Genomic DNA, 21,147 nt, shown 5'->3' with positions numbered 1-21,147 from the left:
CAGACACCGGATTGGACACGGCCCTTCCATCACAAGCCACCCGTGTGTGAACGTTACACCTCCAGCATCTCTACACCCCAACACCACAAATATCATATACCGCCGCTTACCCGTTATTACATGTGGCGGCTGCATTCCTTTTCTTTTTTTTTTAGGCTTTATTCCCCAGCTGATCCTGCCAACACATCCTAGATGTTTCAGTTTGCTTTAACTACTTCAGTTCCTGGGCACTTATACCCCCCTTCCTGCCCAGGCCAATTTTCAGCTTTTAGTGCTGTCGCTGTTTAAATGACAATTGCGCAGTCATGCTACACTGTACACAAACAGAATTTCTATCATTTTCTTCCCACGAATAGAGATTTATTTTGGTGGTATTTGATCACCTCTGTGGTTTTTATTTTTTGCTAAACAAAAAAAAAAAAAAAAAAAAAAAAAGACATAAAATTTTGAAAAATAAAAAAGTTTTTCTTATTTTTCTGTTATAAAATTTTGTAAATAAGTGGGCATGGATTGGCAGCTGCCTGGGCACTGATTGGCATTTCCCTGGTGGTCTAGTGTGACATACCTGGTGGTCCAGTGTGGTGGCAATCCCTGGTGGTCCTGGCAGCAGCCTGGTGGTACTGGGTGGGCACCCGAGGGGGGGCTGCACTGATAAACAATCAGCACAGACCCCCCCCCCCCCATCCGGAGAGCAGCCGATCGGTGAATGAGGAAAATACGATCGACGGCTCTTCCCATTTACATCGTGATCAGCCATGATTGGCTCCGATGGAGGCTCTTTACAGAGATCGGTGTAGAGGTGTGCCAGACTGACACACCACACCCCTGATCGCCGCAATGCGTGCCCCCACGGGCAAGCAAGAACGGTCATTCTGGAGAGCAGTCATTTGGCAGTGGGCGGGCGGCAAGTGGTTAAACAGAACAAGCTGTCCTGCCGATGTAGAAGTTAGAGGGTTTAGACAAACCATTTACAACTGGCAGGGGTGCTTACAATGATCAGCTTATATTTATGTGAAATCTTTATCTCAAAAAGGAAAAACAAACTGTTGCAGTCACTGCTTATAAAGTGGTAGCTGGAGTTCAGTTTTTAATTTGTTAGGCAAGGCTCGGTTCACCCCGATGCAGTTTTTTTTTTTGTGCTTTTTGCAGAAATGCGCCACATGATTAAAAAATGACCAAAATACAATTGGTGATCCTTTAAACTCCAATTGTATTTTGGTCATTTTTTAATCTATTTAAAGGAGGTGGTGCATATTGTGAACTCTCCAACCCCGAATATCATATTTGTCCATCTATCCATTGTGCCCCCCCACCCCCCCTCTACATTGTAAAGCGCTATGTAAACTGTTGGCGCTATATAAATCGTAAATAAATAATACATTTAACATGGTTTCCTATGGGACACCTTCACATCTGTGCTTTTTTTTTTTCAGCCTCTGCGTTTTTGGAAAGGGTCAGGGAATTTTTTTTTAGGGCGAGTTCACACCACATGCAGTCCACTGCATTTTTTTCTGCATCAAAAAAACGCATGGATAGTAGGTTATAATGTTTTCAATGGCATAGTTCACACTTGCAGTTCCAGTGCGTTCCAGAAAAAATAAGTAGAACATGCTGCAATTTTCCTGCACTGGACTGTACTGGAACGCTGTAAAAAGCATCAAAAACACAACCGGAACGCACCAAAAATTTACTGGAACACACATGTTCTTATTTATGAAGAAAAAATAAATATGGGGGGGGGGGGGACGACAAATACACTGGACTGCATCTGGAATGCATCAAAAACGCGCATGCAGAAAAGCATCCGGAACGCATCTGGACTGCATTTCTATGGTGTGAACTGGCCCTAAGTGCAAAACAGTGCGTTTTTGGTTCAATAGACTTCAATGAAGAAGCTGCAGAACAGCAAGTAGTGCATTTTTGCCGCAATTTGCATTTTGCGTTTTTTTTAATCCACTTAACAAATTGGCCAAAAAATAAGTAAAAAAAATATATATATATATAAAGAAATGCAAAATACATTTTGAGTGCCAGTCTAAGTAATCTAAAATGTTGTTAATAAAAATGATATTCAACCTTAAAAAATTTGAAATACATATAAAAACAAATGAAAAACGCATCAAAAACACGCATGCAAAAAGCACTACAGAAAGATCAAAAACGGCATAGGTGTGACCTGAGCCTCAATCTGCTAGTACACCGAAATCTGGGCATGCAAATTTTTGGTTGAATTCAAAAAAATTAAAAAAAACCCGAACACTATACAGCATGGATGGGCGAATGTCCTGCTGTGACTATTGTGTTTTGACAACTGGTTACATGGGCTGCCAAAATAACCAAACAGTGGCAGCATCTAATTGGATGCAGCCACTGTTGGGTTGACAGTTTTTCACCCAACTCTTTTGATTTTGGGTGGGAAGTTGCCAACATGGCCAGCCACTAAGGACATTTTGGCCAATTCATCACGAACTGTCCAAAATGTGAATATTGTATGGCCGGCTTCACACTTCACCCTCCCCTGATTGACAATGCTGCTCTCCAAGGGTGTCTCCATAGCTCCTCCATCCAGAGCGGAGGTAGGACGTGTGTTACTGGATGTCTCACCAGGTGAAAATAAATAAAACAAATGTAGCCAACACATTTAAGGACTGGTAAGCTGCAATATATTACATTTTGAGGGGTTTGAGGGGCCTTAATTTAGTATGGAAATGACAAGACTGCAGGAAGCTATTGTAACAAGTCTTAAGAGATGCTGTTGGGTTTCAACCCCAAATTCTGCAATGTCTTATTAGATACACTTGTTTCCGGTTCTCACTTATCCATGTCATGGTATATCTAGTAGCAGTTGGTTATAGTCATGTGGACTAGTTCTGGAATGTTGAAGATGTTTTGTAGGTTATCCATGCCACTTCTTCAGCTCTCATAAACTTTCACTTCTAAAGTGAACTCTTCCAACGTGAACAATTCACTTCCAACGCAAGCTCTTCCAACGCAAGCTCTTCCAACGCAAGCTCTTCCAACGCAAGCTCTTCCAACTCTTTCAACGTGAACTCTTTCAACGTGAACTCTTCCAACTCTTTCAACGTGAACTTTTCCAACGCAAGCTCTTCCAACTCTTTTAACGTGAACTCTTCCAACGCAAGCTCTTCCAACTCTTCCAACGCAAGCTCTTCCAACTCTTCCAACGCAAGCTCTTCCAACTCTTCCAATGCGAGCTCTTCCAACGTGAGCTCTTCCAACGTGAGCTCTTCCAACGCAAGCTCTTCCAACGCGAGCTCTTCCAACGCGAGCTCTTCCAACGCGAGCTCTTCCAACACGAACTCTTCCAACTCTTTCAACATGAACTCTTCCAACTCTTTCAACATGAACTCTTCCAACTCTTTCAACGTGAGCTCTTTCAACGTGAGCTCTTCCAACGTAAGCTCTTTCAACGTGAGCTCTTCCAACGTGAGCAGTTCAATTCCAACGATCTTCCAATGGAACTGAAAAAGTGTCTTGGAGAAGATATAAAACATCTTCCACATTCCAGAACAAGTCCAGGTGAATATGACCAACTACTACTAGATATACCGGGCACCATGAATACAGGAAACTAACAAAAACCATCCTATATACCAACTAAATCTTTCACCCAATGCCTTGTATGATTGGTTCCAATAGACAATACAGACACTTTTTTTTGTTTTTTTTCTATATATCCTAGGCCACACATTATACAATTTTCTTTTAGATCTACCAAAACCATATAATATGAGGTCCAAGCTTAAACACTTTGAATTTGTACGCAATCAGGCAGGCCCATGCACTATATAGTTGAAGGATAAACCTAAAAGGAAATAGAATTGCCTCGTACACACGATCAGAAAATCAGAAGCCATCGTACGATAATCTGATTGTTAGTATATAGCTTTTGAGAGCCAATCACAACAGTTCATCAAATATTATCTGAAGGGACAAACACGAAAAACTTTTCTCGTATGATACCAGATCGTATGATTTTTAATCAGGACAGTATTCATCCAAAAAAAACACGGAAGACCAAGACCGCGCATGCTCGGAAATGAAAGAATACGTTACAATACAATACATGACATCACTGTTATAGGAGAATTTTAGTAACTTTGGTAACCTCTTCCAACATTTCTTTCCAACATTCCAATTTTCAATATGGGACTAGCATGCAACAGAAACGAACGACCATTCTTTCGATAATCTTATTGTGAGTACCAGGCTTAGTGCTTTCTAACCCAAACCTTTCCACTAGTCACCTATTCATCTACCCACTGTACTCAGCATGGCATCCAACCCTCCAGCAATGATTGGGTCATATCTCTTCACATGTTACATGGATGTTTAGTGCTGTATACCCCATACACATATAGTGCTTTTAAACCCCTGCTCACCTATACATCTAGCCAACGAGCTCACCGGTATGGCACCAGACCCTTCAGTATACATAACCAAAACCTTACCACTGCTCTATACGTCTACCCACTGCACTCAGCATGGCATCCAACCCTCCAGCAATGACAGCGCATATTGGGCCATAGCACATGTTTCATGTACGTTTAGTGCTTTTTTTTAATCCATACCATACCCCTGTGCTCACCTATAAGTCTACCCACTGAGCTCAGCATGGCATCAGAGCCCTCAGTGATCATATACATGTCATGTGTATATTTACAGACCTCACAACTTTTTTGAGATGGGAAGGAGGGACACCTGTTAGCAAAGGTTATGTAGGCATAGGACACGCCCCGTGACACGCCCCCTTAAAGGAGAACCATACTGTACAAAAAATGATTAGTTAAACCTACAAGTGTTATTTTTTTTGTTTTTTTTACCACTATTCCTTTTATAATGGCATTTGGAATTTACAAATGCAGCAATTTAGAATTTGGATGAAAGGTTTAGCGCTGGGAAACAGTTTTTGATAAAAAGTGCATTTTATATACAACTATATAGATCAGAGCAAAATGAGGGACAAATGAGGAGGAATGAGGGACATTGCTCCAAATCAAGGACAGTTGGGAGTGATGTGTACTTTTTGATCTCCATCTTACCGATCGCTCACCCATCCTTACCAATGCACTAAACGTCTACCCACTGCACTCAGCATGGCATCAGACCCATCTGCAATGATTGGATCGTATCACTTTACATGTTACATGGATGTTTAGTACTTTTGTAATCTCTCTTTTACCATCGCTCACCCATCCTGCACTCACCATGGCATCAAAGCCTTCAGTATATATAGCTCATACCTTACCAATGCACCATACATCTACCCAGCCTGCACTCAGCATGGCATCAAAGCCTTCAGTATATATAACCCATAATTTACCAATACACCATGCATCTACCCACTGCACTCAGCGTGGCATCAGAGCCTTCGGTATATATAACCCAGTGTTTCTCAACTCCAGTCCTCAAGGTGCACCAACAGGTCATGTTTTCAGGATTTCCCTCAGATGAAACGGCTGTGGTAATTACTAAGGCAGTGAAAACTGATCAAATCACCTGTGCAAAATAGTGGAAATCCTGAAAACATGACCTGTTGGTGCGCCTTGAGGACTGGAGTTGAGAAACCCTAATATAACCCATACCTTACCAATGCACCATATATCTACCCATTGCCCTCAGAACGGCATCAAATCCTTCAGTATATATAACCCATACCTTACCAATGCCCCATACATCTACCCACTGCACTCAGCACGGCATCAAAGCCTTCAGTATATATAACCCATACCTTACCAATGCACCATATATCTACCCATTGCCCTCAGAACGGCATCAAATCCTTCAGTATATATAACCCATACCTTACCAATGCCCCATACATCTACCCACTGCACTCAGCATGGCATCAGATCCTTCAGTAGGGATTGGACCTTATACATGGTACATGTATATATATTTTTTTGTACTTTTTAATATTTTTTTTTATTATTATTTTTTTTAGTACTTTTTAATCTCTATCTTACCATCGTTCGCCCATCCTGCACCGAGCATGGCATCAGAGCCTTCAGTAATGACAATGCATATTGGGTCACATCACATTTAATGTTGTAACACATTACGCAAATTTGCTAGATATGACCCTGTATAGGAACACACATTATATATATTATTATATATACACATCAAGCTCTGTAAAAGTTTCCCCCCCTCCTTTCCTAACCCCTGATATAAGTGACCTGTAAATCCAGCTTAGACTCCTATGACACGGAGCACAGCAGAGTGATATATTGTGGGTCCCATAGTGGAAATGGAAGCTTTGTATTTCTCAGGGTCTCTTGTTCCTGACCAGTCACTACACACAAGGGGCTCTTCTCTCCAGTAAATGTTTCTTTCCCTCTGTTTGTTACAGTTCAGGACGAGGCTTTTGAGGTCTCAATCAGTATTGAATGGGAGAGGCAGGGGGTATGCTAATGTCCCAACGGTTTGAGACACACCGCGGCACGGCGAGGTGATCCTGCTGGAAGAGAGGACAGTGAGCAGCCGCCATTAACCCATTCCTGCCCGCCACACACCACTAAATCCATTCCTTCCCCAAACATAGTAACATAAAAACCCCCAAAAAATAAAAATTAAAAAAACGCTACTATGTAACTTAATGAAAATTTCACAGAGCCAAATTTCCTCTCTCTACATCTGTGTTTTGTTTTTTTTGTGGTAACAATCGGCATCACTTTGTGACGGTGTGATGTCACAAGAGTGTGGCTCGCGTTCGCGCGACGTTCCAGATTTCTCCCGGCTCCTCCCAGCCTCGGGGGAAATTAGACTAAAAGAGGCTAATGTAAAGCGCTCTTTTTTTTTTCCTTCTTTTTACATGACAATGTTAGCAAAATTTATTTCCAAACTCTTCTAATCTTTGGTACACAAGCGTTTAATTTGCATAACCCGGCCCTCTCGTAAAGCACAAGAAAAAAAAAAAAAAAAAAAAAAAAAAAAAAACCTCAGCACTCGTTTAATTAAAAAATGTAAATTTGCTGTCATCTTGGGGCCTGGTGAGTTAGGGACGACGGTAGCATCTTTTTACTGCTGACTGATGCACCGAATGTCTGCTCACCGAACTAGAAGTAACACGAGGGGAAAAAGGGCCAGACGTGGGCTCAGGGTCTGCGGGGGCCGATCGGCAGGATGGGTAGACCGAGCGTCCCGGGCCTCACCATTATACTTTATATTATAATACATACCATGTGCACTGACCTGCTTTTATCCTGCACTGGACCAATGCAGGGCACTGCAAGGACACATAGATAACTGCGCTATTCAATGTGCTTATGTTGTGCACACGTGCGCTGCGTTCACATCCAACCGCTCAGAATTATAACGCAATGTACTTGAATGCATGTAAACACAACGCGCAAAAAAAAAAAATTATAAAATGTCAGTGTTCTGACCCTTCGAGGGACCTGTTGCTGCACAACTGATGACATGAAAATGCATGCCAAGGCGCAGAAAGACGCAATGTAATGTGCATGAAAATCCATCGTAAAACACACATCGAGCACATGCCTTTTCAATACTCTGCGGTGATTTCTGTGTACAACGTGTGTGAAGGACTCTTCAACGTTTCTACCAACCTAAAGGTGTCCTTCACCCCCAGATCTGCATTGATCGGCACACACGAGCCAATAGGAAACAATCGTCCTCTGCGTGCCAGATCACCCATACATGTGCTGTGAGATGTGTAGCCATGCAGAGCGATCAATGTTTACCAACGCAGATCCTTCTAAACACAACATCCCGAAAACATGTTTATAAACAATCCCAAACTACGAGGACAACGTGTGCAACAAGGATCGCAGCCTACAACAATGTGTACAAGTATCACACAATGTATGCAAGTATCACAATGTACTACACAATGTATACAAATACCACACAATGTATACAAATATCACACAATGTATACAAATATCACAATGTACTACACAATGTATACAAGTATCACAATGTACTACACAATGTATACAAATATCACACAATGTATACAAGTATCACAATGTACTACACAATGTATACAAATATCACACAATGTATACAAGTATCATAATGTATCACATAATGTATAATACAATGTATACAAGTATCACAAAGTATAATACAATGTATACAAGTATCACAATGTATACAAGTGTCACAAAGTATAATACAATGTATACAAGTATCTCCGTGCATAATACAATGTATACAAGCATCACAAAGTATAATACAATGTATACAAGTGTCACAATGTATAAAAGTGTCACAATGTATAAAAGTGTCACAATGTATAATACAGTGTATACAATTTTTACAAAGTATAATGCAATGTATTCAAGTATCACAATGCATAATATAGTGTATACAATTATCACAAAGTATAATACAATGTATACAAGTATCACAATGTATCACACAATGTATACAAGTATCACACAATGTATACAAGTATCACAATGTATCACACAATGTATACAAGTATCACAATGTATAATACAATGTATACAAGTGTCACAATGTAAAATACAATGTATACTACCATGCACACAAATGTCAAAACTCCAAAATCATGGGTATTACAATGCATAACACAATGTATACAAGTATCACTGTGTATCACATAATATATATGCAAGTATAAAAAAAAAATGTATAACACAATAGGTACAAGTATCACTATATATCACAAAATGTATACAAGTATCTCAGCCCCAACATCACATGTGTCTCTATGTATATAAAGTATTACAATGTATACAAGTATCACAATATATAATACAATGTATACAAGTATCACAGCCCCAGCATCACAAGTGTCACTATGTATACAAAGTATCACAATATATAAAACAAGTCCTGTGGCCCCAACTTGTTGCACGGGCTACACACCTGATTGGTGGCTGGAGGGTATGTGTGTGTCAGTGTTACATGAGAGTCCAGGAGTGGGGGGAGGGGAGGGGGGCACAAGTGACATTGGCAGAGGTGGACTGTACGTTGGTGTGTTGGGGGACACATTATGAGGGGCGCAGTGTTGATCACTGCCAATCATGTTTGTTGGGTGATGTGAAGTTTGGGGGGGGGGGGGGTAGATGAGGGGCTCGGTGTACAGACAGTTCATCGTTGTTTTGTCTTATGATGAAATGGAACGCTCTCCAGGGTGTGATCTCAGTCACCACGGAAACCCTGAGCCATGTGCTGCGACCGTTCCCAGACAATGCCTGCAAGGTTCAACTGCCACCGCCTGCCCCGTCTCCTGATCCTGCAACACACCTGGACCCCCTTCCATCTGTACACCCACCCAGCACCGTCCCTCCCAAAATATCATGAACCTGTAATGACCCCCTCCTCCGACACTGACTCGTCCCAAATTAATGACATTCCATTTGGGTTACACAGAAATGAAATAAAACCTGAAGTACCAGAAGGTGTGATGAACAGAACATTTCCCAGCATGTCCTCCTCCCTGCAATCCGGAGCCCCACCACCACCACCGCTCAGCAGGAAAGTTATACACACCGGCCGGCCGGCCAACATCATTATCAACCTGTTCACAAACAATCCAAATCCAAGGAGACCAAAGCTGCCCATACACCAGCAGACTCCCGAAAAAAAAAATCCCTTTAGTTCAGGAAATCCATGATCAATTTTCAAGCTAATTCGGACGAACGGATTGGCAATTTTTTTCCTGAATGAATGAAATTCTAACTGTGAATGTGGCTTATTATAATAATGTGTGTTCTAGGCACAAAAGGCACCTGTTTAGTATGTCTAAGATTCCAGTCTAGTAGACCGAAATTAAGGGTTCTGGTAAATTTAGATATCAAACCCGATGAACAATTTTTCAGAACTTCAGTAGGAACCTTCTAATGAAACCCGACTGTCTGTGTTCAACCTTAACCCCATAACTGCTGGTGGGTGGACAGCTTTAGATGGGACTCAACGTAACCCTCCTGTCTATGTTCAAACCTAACTCTATAAGTGCTGGTGGACGGGAAGCTTCAGATGGGACCCAATTCAATTCAATTCAAATGTCTATATTCAAACCTAACTCCATAACTACCAGTGGCTGGGAAGATTTAGATGGGACTCAATGAAGTCCTACTGTCTATATTCAACCTTAACTCCATAACTGCTAATGGATGGGTAGATTTAGATGGGACTCAATTACATTTCCAACTGTCTATATTCAGAGTTAACTCCATAACTGCTGGTAGCTTTAGATGGGACTTAATTCAATTTAAATGTCTATATTCAAACTTAACTCTATAACTGCTGGTGGGTGGGTAGCTATAGATGGGACTCAATGAAACCCTCTTGTCTATATTCAACTCAATGTCTATATTCAAATTTAACGACATACAGTAACTACTGCTGTATAGGTAGTTTTAGATGAGGCTCAATAAAATTCTACTGTCTATACGCAAACTTAACTCCATAACTGCTAGGGTAGATTTAGATGCGACTCGATTAAATATTGCTGGTTATGCCTTAACTCTATAACTGCTTTAGATGGGGCTCAAAAATATCATACAGTCTGTATTCAACCATAAACTACGTGACTGTTGGTGGGCGAGTCGTTTTTGATGGGGCTGAATGAAACTCTGCTGTCTATGGTCAACCTTAACTCCATAACTGCTGGTGGATGGAGAGCTTTTAACTCAATTCTAATGTCTGTATTCAACCTTAACTCTATAAGTACTGGTGGGTGCAGGTAGCATTAGGTGAGACCCAAATAAAGTCTACAGTCCACCTTAACTCTACAAGTACTTGTGGATGGGTAGCATTTCAATCTTAACTCCATAAGTACCAGTAGATGGGTAGATTTAGATGGGACCCAATTCAATTCTCAAGTCTACATTCAATCTTAACTCTATAAGTACCAGTGGATGGGTAGCATTTCGATCTTAACTTCATAAGTACTAGTAGATGGGTAGCTTTAGATGGGACCCAATTAAATTCTAAAGTCTACATTTAATCTGAATGCTATAAGTACAGGTGGATGGGTGGCTTTAGAAGAGACCCAATTAAGCTCTACTGTCTATATTCAACCTTAACTCTATAAGTACCAGTGGATGGGTAGCTTTAGATGAATCTCAGTGTAATTCTATTATCTATATTCAAGGTTTACTCCATAAGTTCTAGTAGATGGCTAGATTTAGATGGAACCCAATTAAATTCTAAAGTGTACATTTAATCCGAACTCTATAAGTACTGGTGGATGGGTGGCATTGGCTGGGACTCAGTGTCATACTAATGTCTATATTCAATCTTAACTCCATAACTGCCAGTGGATGGCAAGCTTTAGCTGAAAGTCAATGAAACGCACACACGTCTTTATTCAGCCCTAATTATAGAAACAGCCGGTGTACGAGACTCGGCATGCCACCCCCGGCAGAAAGGGATCAACAACAAAGAGCAGAGTTTACAAGGCAGAAATCCACAAACACAACAAAAAGGTACAAAAAAGAAGAAGAAGACATTGATCTGGCAGCCCTGATCACCTCCGGGGGAGGAACCATTGTCATCCTTCAACAAACACAACGAAGGGACGGAGTGTAAGGAGCAGAGTGGCCGAGGCTGGACGGTCCAGAGCCTGGAGTGGCACTGCCAGCTGAAGGTTGGCTCTCCGTAATGCCAACACATGATGAAAGTTTGCTGGGAGCAGCAAGCAGTGCCGGTCCAGGCTGCCCCTAAGCTCATTACTATATAAAGCTAAACAGAAAGTGACGGCAAACAATAGCTCTAGTCAGACTGAAACAACAGCAGCGAGTCAGGAAGAAACACAATCGGAACAGACAGAGAGAAGAGGCTTTTATTTAAAGTTCACGCACACTTCAGGATAAAGAAGAGCCGGGCAAGTGCCGGGTACTCACCATAGTCAGAGAATCCAAAGCTGAATTCACTTAAATAATCAACTTTCATAATACTTAATTAAAATCTAATTGAGGCAGATTGGCTTCCCGGATCACAAGTTGTATGACTGATGTCACTGTGCGTGTCGGTGGGAGCTCTGTCAGCGGAGCAGGCGGGCGCATAGGATTGGCACAGCACAGATGGCAACGCCTCCTCCTCCTGGCCTTACCAACTGGCTAAAGGGGCAGGTGAAAGATCAGAGGGTGTCCCAGCCCCGTCCCTGGCTGTGCGTCCCTCTCTGAGCTTGGAGGAGAAGTGAAGGAGCTCCCAGCATAGACTTTACACACAGCCAGGCTGCCCTATCAGGGTGTCGCTGAGTGCGGGGGCCGTCCTTCCTGCTCTACAGGCTTCTTCCAAGTCCCTGACACTGGAGGCGGGACTGAACCCGGCACATTCCCAAACACAACGTCCACGAGGCTGTCCTTCCCCAGGGGAGGCCAGGACACTGCACAGTCCCTGCATGGTCCCTGCACAGTCTTATATCACCGCACAGTCCCCGCACAGTCCTATATCACCGCACAGTCCTATATCCCCGCACAGTCCCCGCACAGTCCTATATCCCTGCACAGTCCTATATCACCGCACAGTCCCCGCACAGTCCTATATCACGGCACAGTCCCCGCACAGTCCTATATCACCACACAGTCCCTGCATGGTCCCTGCACAGTCCTATATCACCGCACAGTCCCCGCACAGTCCTATATCACCACACAGTCCCTGCACAGTCCTATATCCCCGCACAGTCCCCGCACAGTCCTATATCCCCGCACAGTCCCCGCACAGTTCTATATCCCCGCACAGTCCCTGCACAGTCCTATATCCCCGCACAGTCCCTGCACAGTCCTATATCCCCGCACAGTCCCCGCACAGTCCTATATCCCCGCACAGTCCCTGCACAGTCCTATATCCCCGCACAGTCCTATATCCCCGCACAGTCCCTGCACAGTCCTATATCCCCGCACAGTCCCTGCATGGTCCCTGCACAGTCCTATATCACCGCACAGTCCCCGCACAGTCCTATATCCCCGCACAGTCCCCGCACAGTCCTATATCCCCGCACAGTCCCCGCACAGTCCCCGCACAGTCCTATATCCCGCACAGTCCCTGCACAGTCCTATATCACCGCACAGTCCCCGCACAGTCCTATATCACCGCACAGTCCCCGCACAGTCCTATATCCCCGCACAGTCCCTGCACAGTCCTATATCACCGCACAGTCCCTGCATGGTCCCCGCACAGTCCTATATCACCGTACAGTCCCTGCATGGTCCCTGCACAGTTTTATATCACCGCACAGTCCCCGCACAGTTCTATATCCCCGCACAGTCCCCGCACAGTCCTATATCACCGCACAGTCCTATATCCCCGCACAGTCCTATATCACCGCACAGTCCCCTACACAGTCCTATATCCCTGCACAGTCCTTGCACATTCCCAAACACAACGTCCACAAGGCTGTCCTTCCCGAGGGGAGACCAGGACACCGCACAGTCCCCACACAGTCCTATATCATCGCACAGTCCCTGCATAGTCCCTGCACAGTTTCTGAACAGTCCTATATCACTGCACAATCCCCACACAGTCCCTGCACAGTCCTATATCACCGCACAGTCCCGGCACATTCCCAAACACAACGTCCACGAGGCTGTCCTTCCCGAGGGGAGGCCAGGACACCGCACAGTCCCTGCATGGTCCTATATCACCGCACAGTCCCCGCACAGTCCTATATCCCCACACAGTCCCCGCACAGTCCTATATCCCGCACAGTCCCTGCACAGTCCTATATCACCGCACAGTCCCCGCACAGTCCTATATCACCGCACAGTCCCCGCACAGTCCTATATCCCCGCACAGTCCCTGCACAGTCCTATATCACCGCACAGTCCCTGCATGGTCCCCGCACAGTCCTATATCACCGTACAGTCCCTGCATGGTCCCTGCACAGTTTTATATCACCGCACAGTCCCCGCACAGTTCTATATCCCCGCACAGTCCCCGCACAGTCCTATATCACCGCACAGTCCTATATCCCCGCACAGTCCTATATCACCGCACAGTCCCCTACACAGTCCTATATCCCTGCACAGTCCTTGCACATTCCCAAACACAACGTCCACAAGGCTGTCCTTCCCGAGGGGAGACCAGGACACCGCACAGTCCCCACACAGTCCTATATCATCGCACAGTCCCTGCATAGTCCCTGCACAGTTTCTGAACAGTCCTATATCACTGCACAATCCCCACACAGTCCCTGCACAGTCCTATATCACCGCACAGTCCCGGCACATTCCCAAACACAACGTCCACGAGGCTGTCCTTCCCGAGGGGAGGCCAGGACACCGCACAGTCCCTGCATGGTCCTATATCACTACACAGTCCCTGCACAGTCCTATATCACTACACAGTCCCATATCAGTGTTCCTGCACTGTTCTATATCCCTGTCCCACAGTCCCGGATCCCTGTCCCTTCTCTGTCCCACAGTCCCTCATCGATCCCCCGGGAAAACTCTGGCAATGAATAGATGGGGATGAGACGTCTTCTGGCCTGTGATCGGGGGATGGGAATTGGGTGAGAAGTACAATATTGGGGTATAAACCATCAGATCTGATTTGTGCCCAACACACCCAACTACCGACGTGATGTTGTGCTTCCCGATCACCGGAGACTGTCAGTACAGAGAGCCGGGACTCCCGGCAATCCATCGATTGATGGGTGAGTGGGGATGTCTGGTTGGCTCTGTGCTGTGTAGCAGGTTGCAGTGTTGGTCTCCCATGCACTCTTACAAATAATAAACGTTACCTCGTTATTTCCGTTTTCACACAGAGTTATAACTACGACCACAACATCCTGTATTATGACACAGCAGACGATCATTATTATCAGTCACTCCACTCGCCCAACCTTCCCCGACCCACATATGTCTGCATCCATACACCTACAATCTGATTGTACAATCTCCTTCATAGTGTCCATACATTATACAATCTTATTGTACAATCTCCTTCATGGTGGTCATACGTTATACAATATGTTTGTACATTCTCCTTCATGGTGCCCATACACCATACAATCTGATTGTACAATCTCCTTATGGTGGTCATGCTTTATACAATCTGATTGTACAATCTCCTTCATGGTGCCCATACACCATACAATCTGATTCTACAATCTCCTTCATGGCGCTCATACATTATACAATCTGATTGTACAATCTCCTTCATGGTGCCCATACACCATACAATCTGATTATACAATCTCCTTCATGGTGCCCATACACCATACAATCTGATTATACAATCTCCTTCATGGTGATTGTACACCATACAATCTTATTGTACAATCTCCTTCATGGTGCCCATACATTGTACAATCTCCTTCATGGTAGTCATACATTATACAATCTGATTGTACAATCTCCTTCATGGTGACCATACATTGTACAATCTCCTTCATGGTAGTCATACATTATACAATCTGATTGTACAATCTCCTTCATGGTGACCATACATTGTACAATCTCCTTCATACCTTTATGGGAAATAATCGTATTACATGGATCAGTGCTTTGTTCATGAATTCCATCGTGTTTCAGGAGGCCAATGACATTTCACTCATCTCCACCATAAGCACAATATATGGATTTTTTTAGTGCTAAGCTGACCATACACTATACAATCTGATTGTGTAATCTCATTTAGATCTACCATCAACTATGCAAAACAAGGGTCTGCTAGACTGGATTCAAATCATACAATCTGGTTGTACAATCTCCTGTAATCTCCATACACACTTCAATTTTATTATCCAATCGATGTATAATTCAATCAAATCGGTACATAATCGAACAGCCATAACTTCCCTTTTTGTACAATCAGATTGTATAGTGTATGGTCGCCATGAAGGAGGTTGTACAATCGGATTGTATGGTCGCCAACAATGAGATTGTACAATCAGATTGTATAGTATATGGTCGCCATCAAGGAGATTGTACAATCAGATTGTACAGTATATGGTTGCCATCAAGGAGATTGTACAATCAGATTGTATAGTATATGGTCACCATCAAGGAGATTGTACAATCAGATTGTATAATATATGGTTGCCAACAAGGAGATTGTACAATCAGATTGTATAGTGTATGGTCACCTTAAGAGGAGACTAACAGTCCTAATACATGTGGATACATTTACAGATAACGGAGGGCTGTGATTGGCCAGCATGTCATCGGTCAGTGATGGGGGTGGGGCACAGACACAGCTGGGTGGTTAACGCTCTTACCCCCTTCTGTACGATTATTTATCCATTTTTTCCATGCATGTGATATAATCTGCAATTGTTGCTGAAAAATAACTTTCCACCCCCGACAATTATATCTTATCGGAAGGCCGAGGCCCTGGAGAATACAATGGTGCAGATTTATATGTCACGTGACAATTGGGCAACTGTTTATCAAACGCACGTTTTCAGGAAGAGATCCAATAACATGAATAGAATATCCCTCCATGGACAATACAGGGTTCATAGCCCTGCTTTGTACATATGACACCGAGGCTCCGCCCACAGACCGAAGCTTTGGGGAGAGGAGGAGAGTGTGGGAGCCTGCTGGAGTAGGGAGTCAGGCATAAGTGGTGACCACTAGGGGAGCTGTTATTAAGGAGCACAGGGGTGACCACTAGGGGAGCTGTTATTCAGGAGCACACGGGGGGACCACTGGGGGGCTGTTATTCAGGAGGGCACACACGGTGATGACTAGGGGAGCTGTTATTCAGGAGCACACGGGGTGACCACTGGGGGGCTGTTATTCAGGAGGGCACAAGGGTGACCACTAGGGGAGCTGTTTTTCAGGAGCACACGGGGTGACCATTAGGGGGGCTGTTATTCAGGAGCACACGGGGTGTGCTCCAGAATAACAGCTCCCCTAGTGGTCACCCTTGTGCCCTCCTGAATAACAGCCCCCCAGTGGTCACCCCGTGTGCTCCTGAATAACAGCTCCCCTAGTCATCACCGTGTGTGCCCTCCTGAATAACAGCCCCCCAGTGGTCCCCCCGTGTGCTCCTGAATAACAGCTCCCCTAGTGGCTGTTATTCAGGAGCACACAGGGTGACCACTAGGGGAGCTGTTATTCAGGAGCACACGGGGTGACCACTAGGGGGGCTGACCACTAGGGGAGCTGTTATTCTGGAGCACATGTTGTGACCACTAGGGGGGCTGTTATTCAGGAGGGCACAGGGGTGACCACTAGGGGAGTGGTTATTCAGGAGCACACAAGGTGACCACTAGGGGAGCTGTTATTCAGGAGCACACGGGGTGACCACTAGGGGAGCCGTTATTCAGGAGCACACGGGGTGACCACTAGGGGGGCTGTTATTCAGGAGCACACGTGGTGACCACTAGGGGGGCTGTTATTCAGGAGCACACGTGGTGACCATTAGGGAAGCTGTTATTCAGGAGCACACGTGGTGACCATTAGGGAAGCTGTTATTCAGGAGCACATGTTGTGACCACTAGGGGGGCTGTTATTCAGGAGGGCACAGGGGTGACCACTAGGGGAGTGGTTATTCAGGAGCACACAAGGTGACCACTAGGGGAGCTGTTATTCAGGAGCACACGGGGTGACCACTAGGGGAGCCGTTATTCAGGAGTACACGGGGTGACCACTAGGGGAGTGGTTATTCAGGAGCACACAAGGTGACCACTAGGGGAGCTGTTATTCAGGAGCACACGGAGTGAACAATAGGGGGGCTGTTATTCAGGAGCACACACGGTGACGACTAGGGGAGCTGTTATTAAGGAGCACACGGGGTGACCACTGGGGGGCTGTTATTCATGAGGGCACAGGGGTGGCCACTAGGGGAGCTGTTTTTCAGGAGCACACAGGGTGACCACTAGGGGGGCTGTTATTCTGGAGCACATGTTGTGACCACTAGGGGGGCTGTTATTCAGGAGGGCACAGGGGTGACCACTAGGGGAGTGGTTATTCAGGAGCACACAAGGTGACCACTAGGGGAGCTGTTATTCAGGAGCACACAAGGTGACCACTAGGGGAGCTGTTATTCAGGAGCACACGGGGTGACCACTAGGGGAGCTGTTATTCAGGAGCACACGGGGTGACCACTAGGGGAGCTGTTATTCTGGAGCGCATAGGGTGACCACTAGGGGAGCTGTTATTCTGGAGCACACGGGGTGACCACTGGGGGGCTGTTATTCAGGAGCACACGGGGTGACGACTAGGGGAGCTGTTATTCTGGAGCACATGTTGTGACCACTAGGGGGGCTGTTATTCAGGAGGGCACAGGGGTGACCACTAGGGGAGTGGTTATTCAGGAGCACACAAGGTGACCACTAGGGGAGCTGTTATTCAGGAGCACACGGGGTGACCACTAGGGGAGCCATTATTCAGGAGCACACGGGGTGACCACTAGGGGAGCCGTTATTCAGGAGCACACGGGGTGACCACTAGGGGGGGCTGTTATTCAGGAGCACACGTGGTGACCATTAGGGGAACTGTTGTTCAGGAGCACACGGAGTGACCACTAGGGGAGCTGTTGTTCAGGAGGGCACAGGGGTGACCACTAGGGGAGCTGTTATTCAGGAGCACACGGAGTGACCACTAGGGGGGCTGTTATTCAGGAGCACACGGGGTGACCACTAGGGGAGCTGTTATTCAGGAGCATACGGGGTGATCACTAGGGGAGCTGTTGTTCAGGAGTACACGGGGTGACCACTAAGGGGGCTGTTATTCTGGAGCACAATGGGGTGACCACTAGGGAGGCTGTTATTCAGGAGCACACGGGGTGACCACTAGGGGGGCTGTTATTCCAGAGCACACGCGGTGACGACTAAGGGAGCTGTTATTCAGGAGCACACGAGGGGACCACTGGGGGGCTGTTATTCAGGAGGGCACAGGGGTGACCACTAGGGGAGCTGTTATTCTGGAGCACACGGGGTGCTGTTATTCAGAAGTGTAGAACTACTAGAGCATTGCTGGTGTAGGAGTGCACAGGGGAGTGTTTTAGTAGTTCAATCACAATACTAAGATGAATGGTAATTAATCGGCAAGAGCAGCAGCCAATGACTACACAGATGGAATAATGGCTCTCTATGGCCTCGATAGGGAGGTGAAAGGATCACATCCTAAACACTGATGGCAGCTGTTCAGCTGTGGATCACTTTTCAGAGGATGAACAAGTGTCATCATATGGTTGTAGCTCTACACAAGCACATGCAATGCTCCAAACGTATCAGATAGGGGCTGGTCTTGTCTCCACCCCCTCCTGTCATTATCTACAGGTAGTCTGTAGTGGGCGGAGTCTGCTGGGCCCCTCCTACAGCTCTGCTGTCTGCACAGGCCAACTACAGCTAGGCGATGATGTCACTTCTAGTTTTACAAAGTAATATCTGGGTTTGAAAAGGCATTGGTTCAACACAAAGTGGATTTCTATCAATCATTTTAACATTGAGGAAGATATTAAAGTATAACAGTTCTATTGTTTTGGATAGAGTGGAGAAGGATTAGAACCCCTGTTGGGTTTGTACTGTGGTCTGTGCCCCCATTGTGGAGACTCGCCCTCTCTATGTGTCCTGGTGACTGTTATCACCGAGAGTGAAAGAAAATCCCACATTTTGGGCTGTCCCCAGAACAGGAATAGAGGGGAATCTTCCAATGGGGACACTAGTTCTGGGATTTCCTCTCACTTCCTGTTTTGGTTGTGGGACAGGAAGTGAAGGGACATCCCCCCCCCCCCCCAATGGGACACAGACTCTCTTACTCTATCCAAAATGAAAAAAAAAAGTCCATTTCATGTGTGTTTGAAAAACGTGCTACATTGTATTCATTGAGCTGCACATATTTACACCTCCCAACTTTCTGAGATGGGAATGAGGAACACCTACCAGCAAACCTATGTAGGTTTAGGACACACCCCCTGCCACACCCCCTTAAAGGAGAATTCTACAAAAAAAAATGATTAGTTAAACCCGCAAGTGCTTTTTTGACCACTAATATTCCTTTATACATAGCTTCCATCTGTCTCTGATTCCGAGGGACGGTCCCTGATTTGGAGCAATGTCCCTCTGTCCCTCATTCCTCCTTATTTGTCCCTCATTTTGGTCTGATCTATATAATTGTATATAAAATGCACTTTTTATCTTTCAAAAAGTGTTTGCCAGAGCTAAACCTTTCATCCAAATTCTAAATTGCCGCATTTGTAAAATTTAAAAGCCAATATAAAAGGAATAATTGTGGTAAAAAAGTCCTTGTGGATTTATTTAACCTTTTTTTTTTGGTTAATTCTCCTTTAAGGGGGTGTGGCGGGGGCGTGTCCTATGCCTACATACGTTTGCTAGTAGGTGTCCCTCATTCCCATCTCAAAATGTTGGGAGGTATGTCTTTATATTGTTGGCTTTTGGTATTTACAAATGCAGCAATTTAGGAATCAGATGAAAGGTTTAGCTCTGGGAAACACTTTTTGATAGATAAAAAGTGTATTTTATATGCAACTATATAGATCAGACCAAAATGAGGGACAGAGGGACATTGCTCCAAATCCGGGACAGTCCCTCGAAATGCGGGACAGTTGGGAGGTATGTGTATCATCCCCTAAAGTATTTCAGGACAGCCCCCTGCTGGTGCCCACCCCACGGTTATCCCTGTATTCGGTGTCTTTTCCCATCATAGTCTTATATGGTGATGAAGTCCAGGTAAAGCCGGCCATACACGGTGTGAATCTCAGCCCCTTCATGGTGAATCCCCAACATTCACCTGGTGGCTGACCCCTATTGGCCCCCTCCAGTCTGACACTTGGAAAATCGAAGGAGCCGGAAGGAAAGTTGCTGGACAATTGGACACTGTTAAGCCTCGTACACACCATCAGATTTTCGGCAGACCAAGCGTCAGACTTTTGTCTGAAGTGTGTGTGCCGGGATCTTGTCTTGCATACTAACGGCACACAATTGTCGGCCAACAAACACGAACGTAGTGACGTACTACGAGGACTTTCAGCTCTTGGGCTCCACCCTTTGGGCCCCTTCTGCTAATGTCGTGTTTGGTGAGCACTGATTCCGATCATGCGTGTTTGTACTTTCGACTACAAGAGGCCCCCGAGTTAAAAACCACCTACTTACGAACGGGAGGCAGCGTGACGTTCTGCGCATGCGCAGTCACTTTTCAACGGCGGGCAGAGCGGAAAACGGCGTTTGTGCATGTGCGGCTACTTGACAGAACATCGGAAAACGACCTC

General features: G+C 45.3%; 1 protein-coding gene across 6 annotated transcripts in view; it reads right to left on the bottom strand.

Moving 5' to 3' along the window:
* CASZ1 (castor zinc finger 1) overlaps nucleotides 1-21,147 on the bottom strand; it is a 435,575-nt gene that overhangs the window by 85,755 nt on the left and 328,673 nt on the right. For 2 of the 6 annotated variants that reach the window (XM_077457987.1, XM_077457983.1), the window contains exon 1: nucleotides 11,868-12,225. The exons of 3 other annotated variants lie outside the window; for them this stretch is intronic. In XM_077457987.1, coding sequence (XP_077314113.1) covers nucleotides 11,868-11,916 — 49 coding nt within the window. In that variant the 5' untranslated portion in view covers nucleotides 11,917-12,225. Of the gene's footprint in view, nucleotides 1-11,867; nucleotides 12,227-21,147 lie in introns of those variants that run through there. One more of the 6 variants, XM_077457982.1, reaches the window with a different exon arrangement.

The sequence above is a fragment of the Lithobates pipiens genome, unplaced genomic scaffold (assembly GCF_037356315.1).
Source record: "Lithobates pipiens isolate NorthernLeopardFrog02 unplaced genomic scaffold, aLitPip1_a1.2 Scaffold_27, whole genome shotgun sequence".
NCBI lineage: Eukaryota > Metazoa > Chordata > Amphibia > Anura > Ranidae > Lithobates > Lithobates pipiens.
Note: the sequence above shows the minus strand (reverse complement) of the source record. Positions and strands in the feature narration are given on the sequence as shown.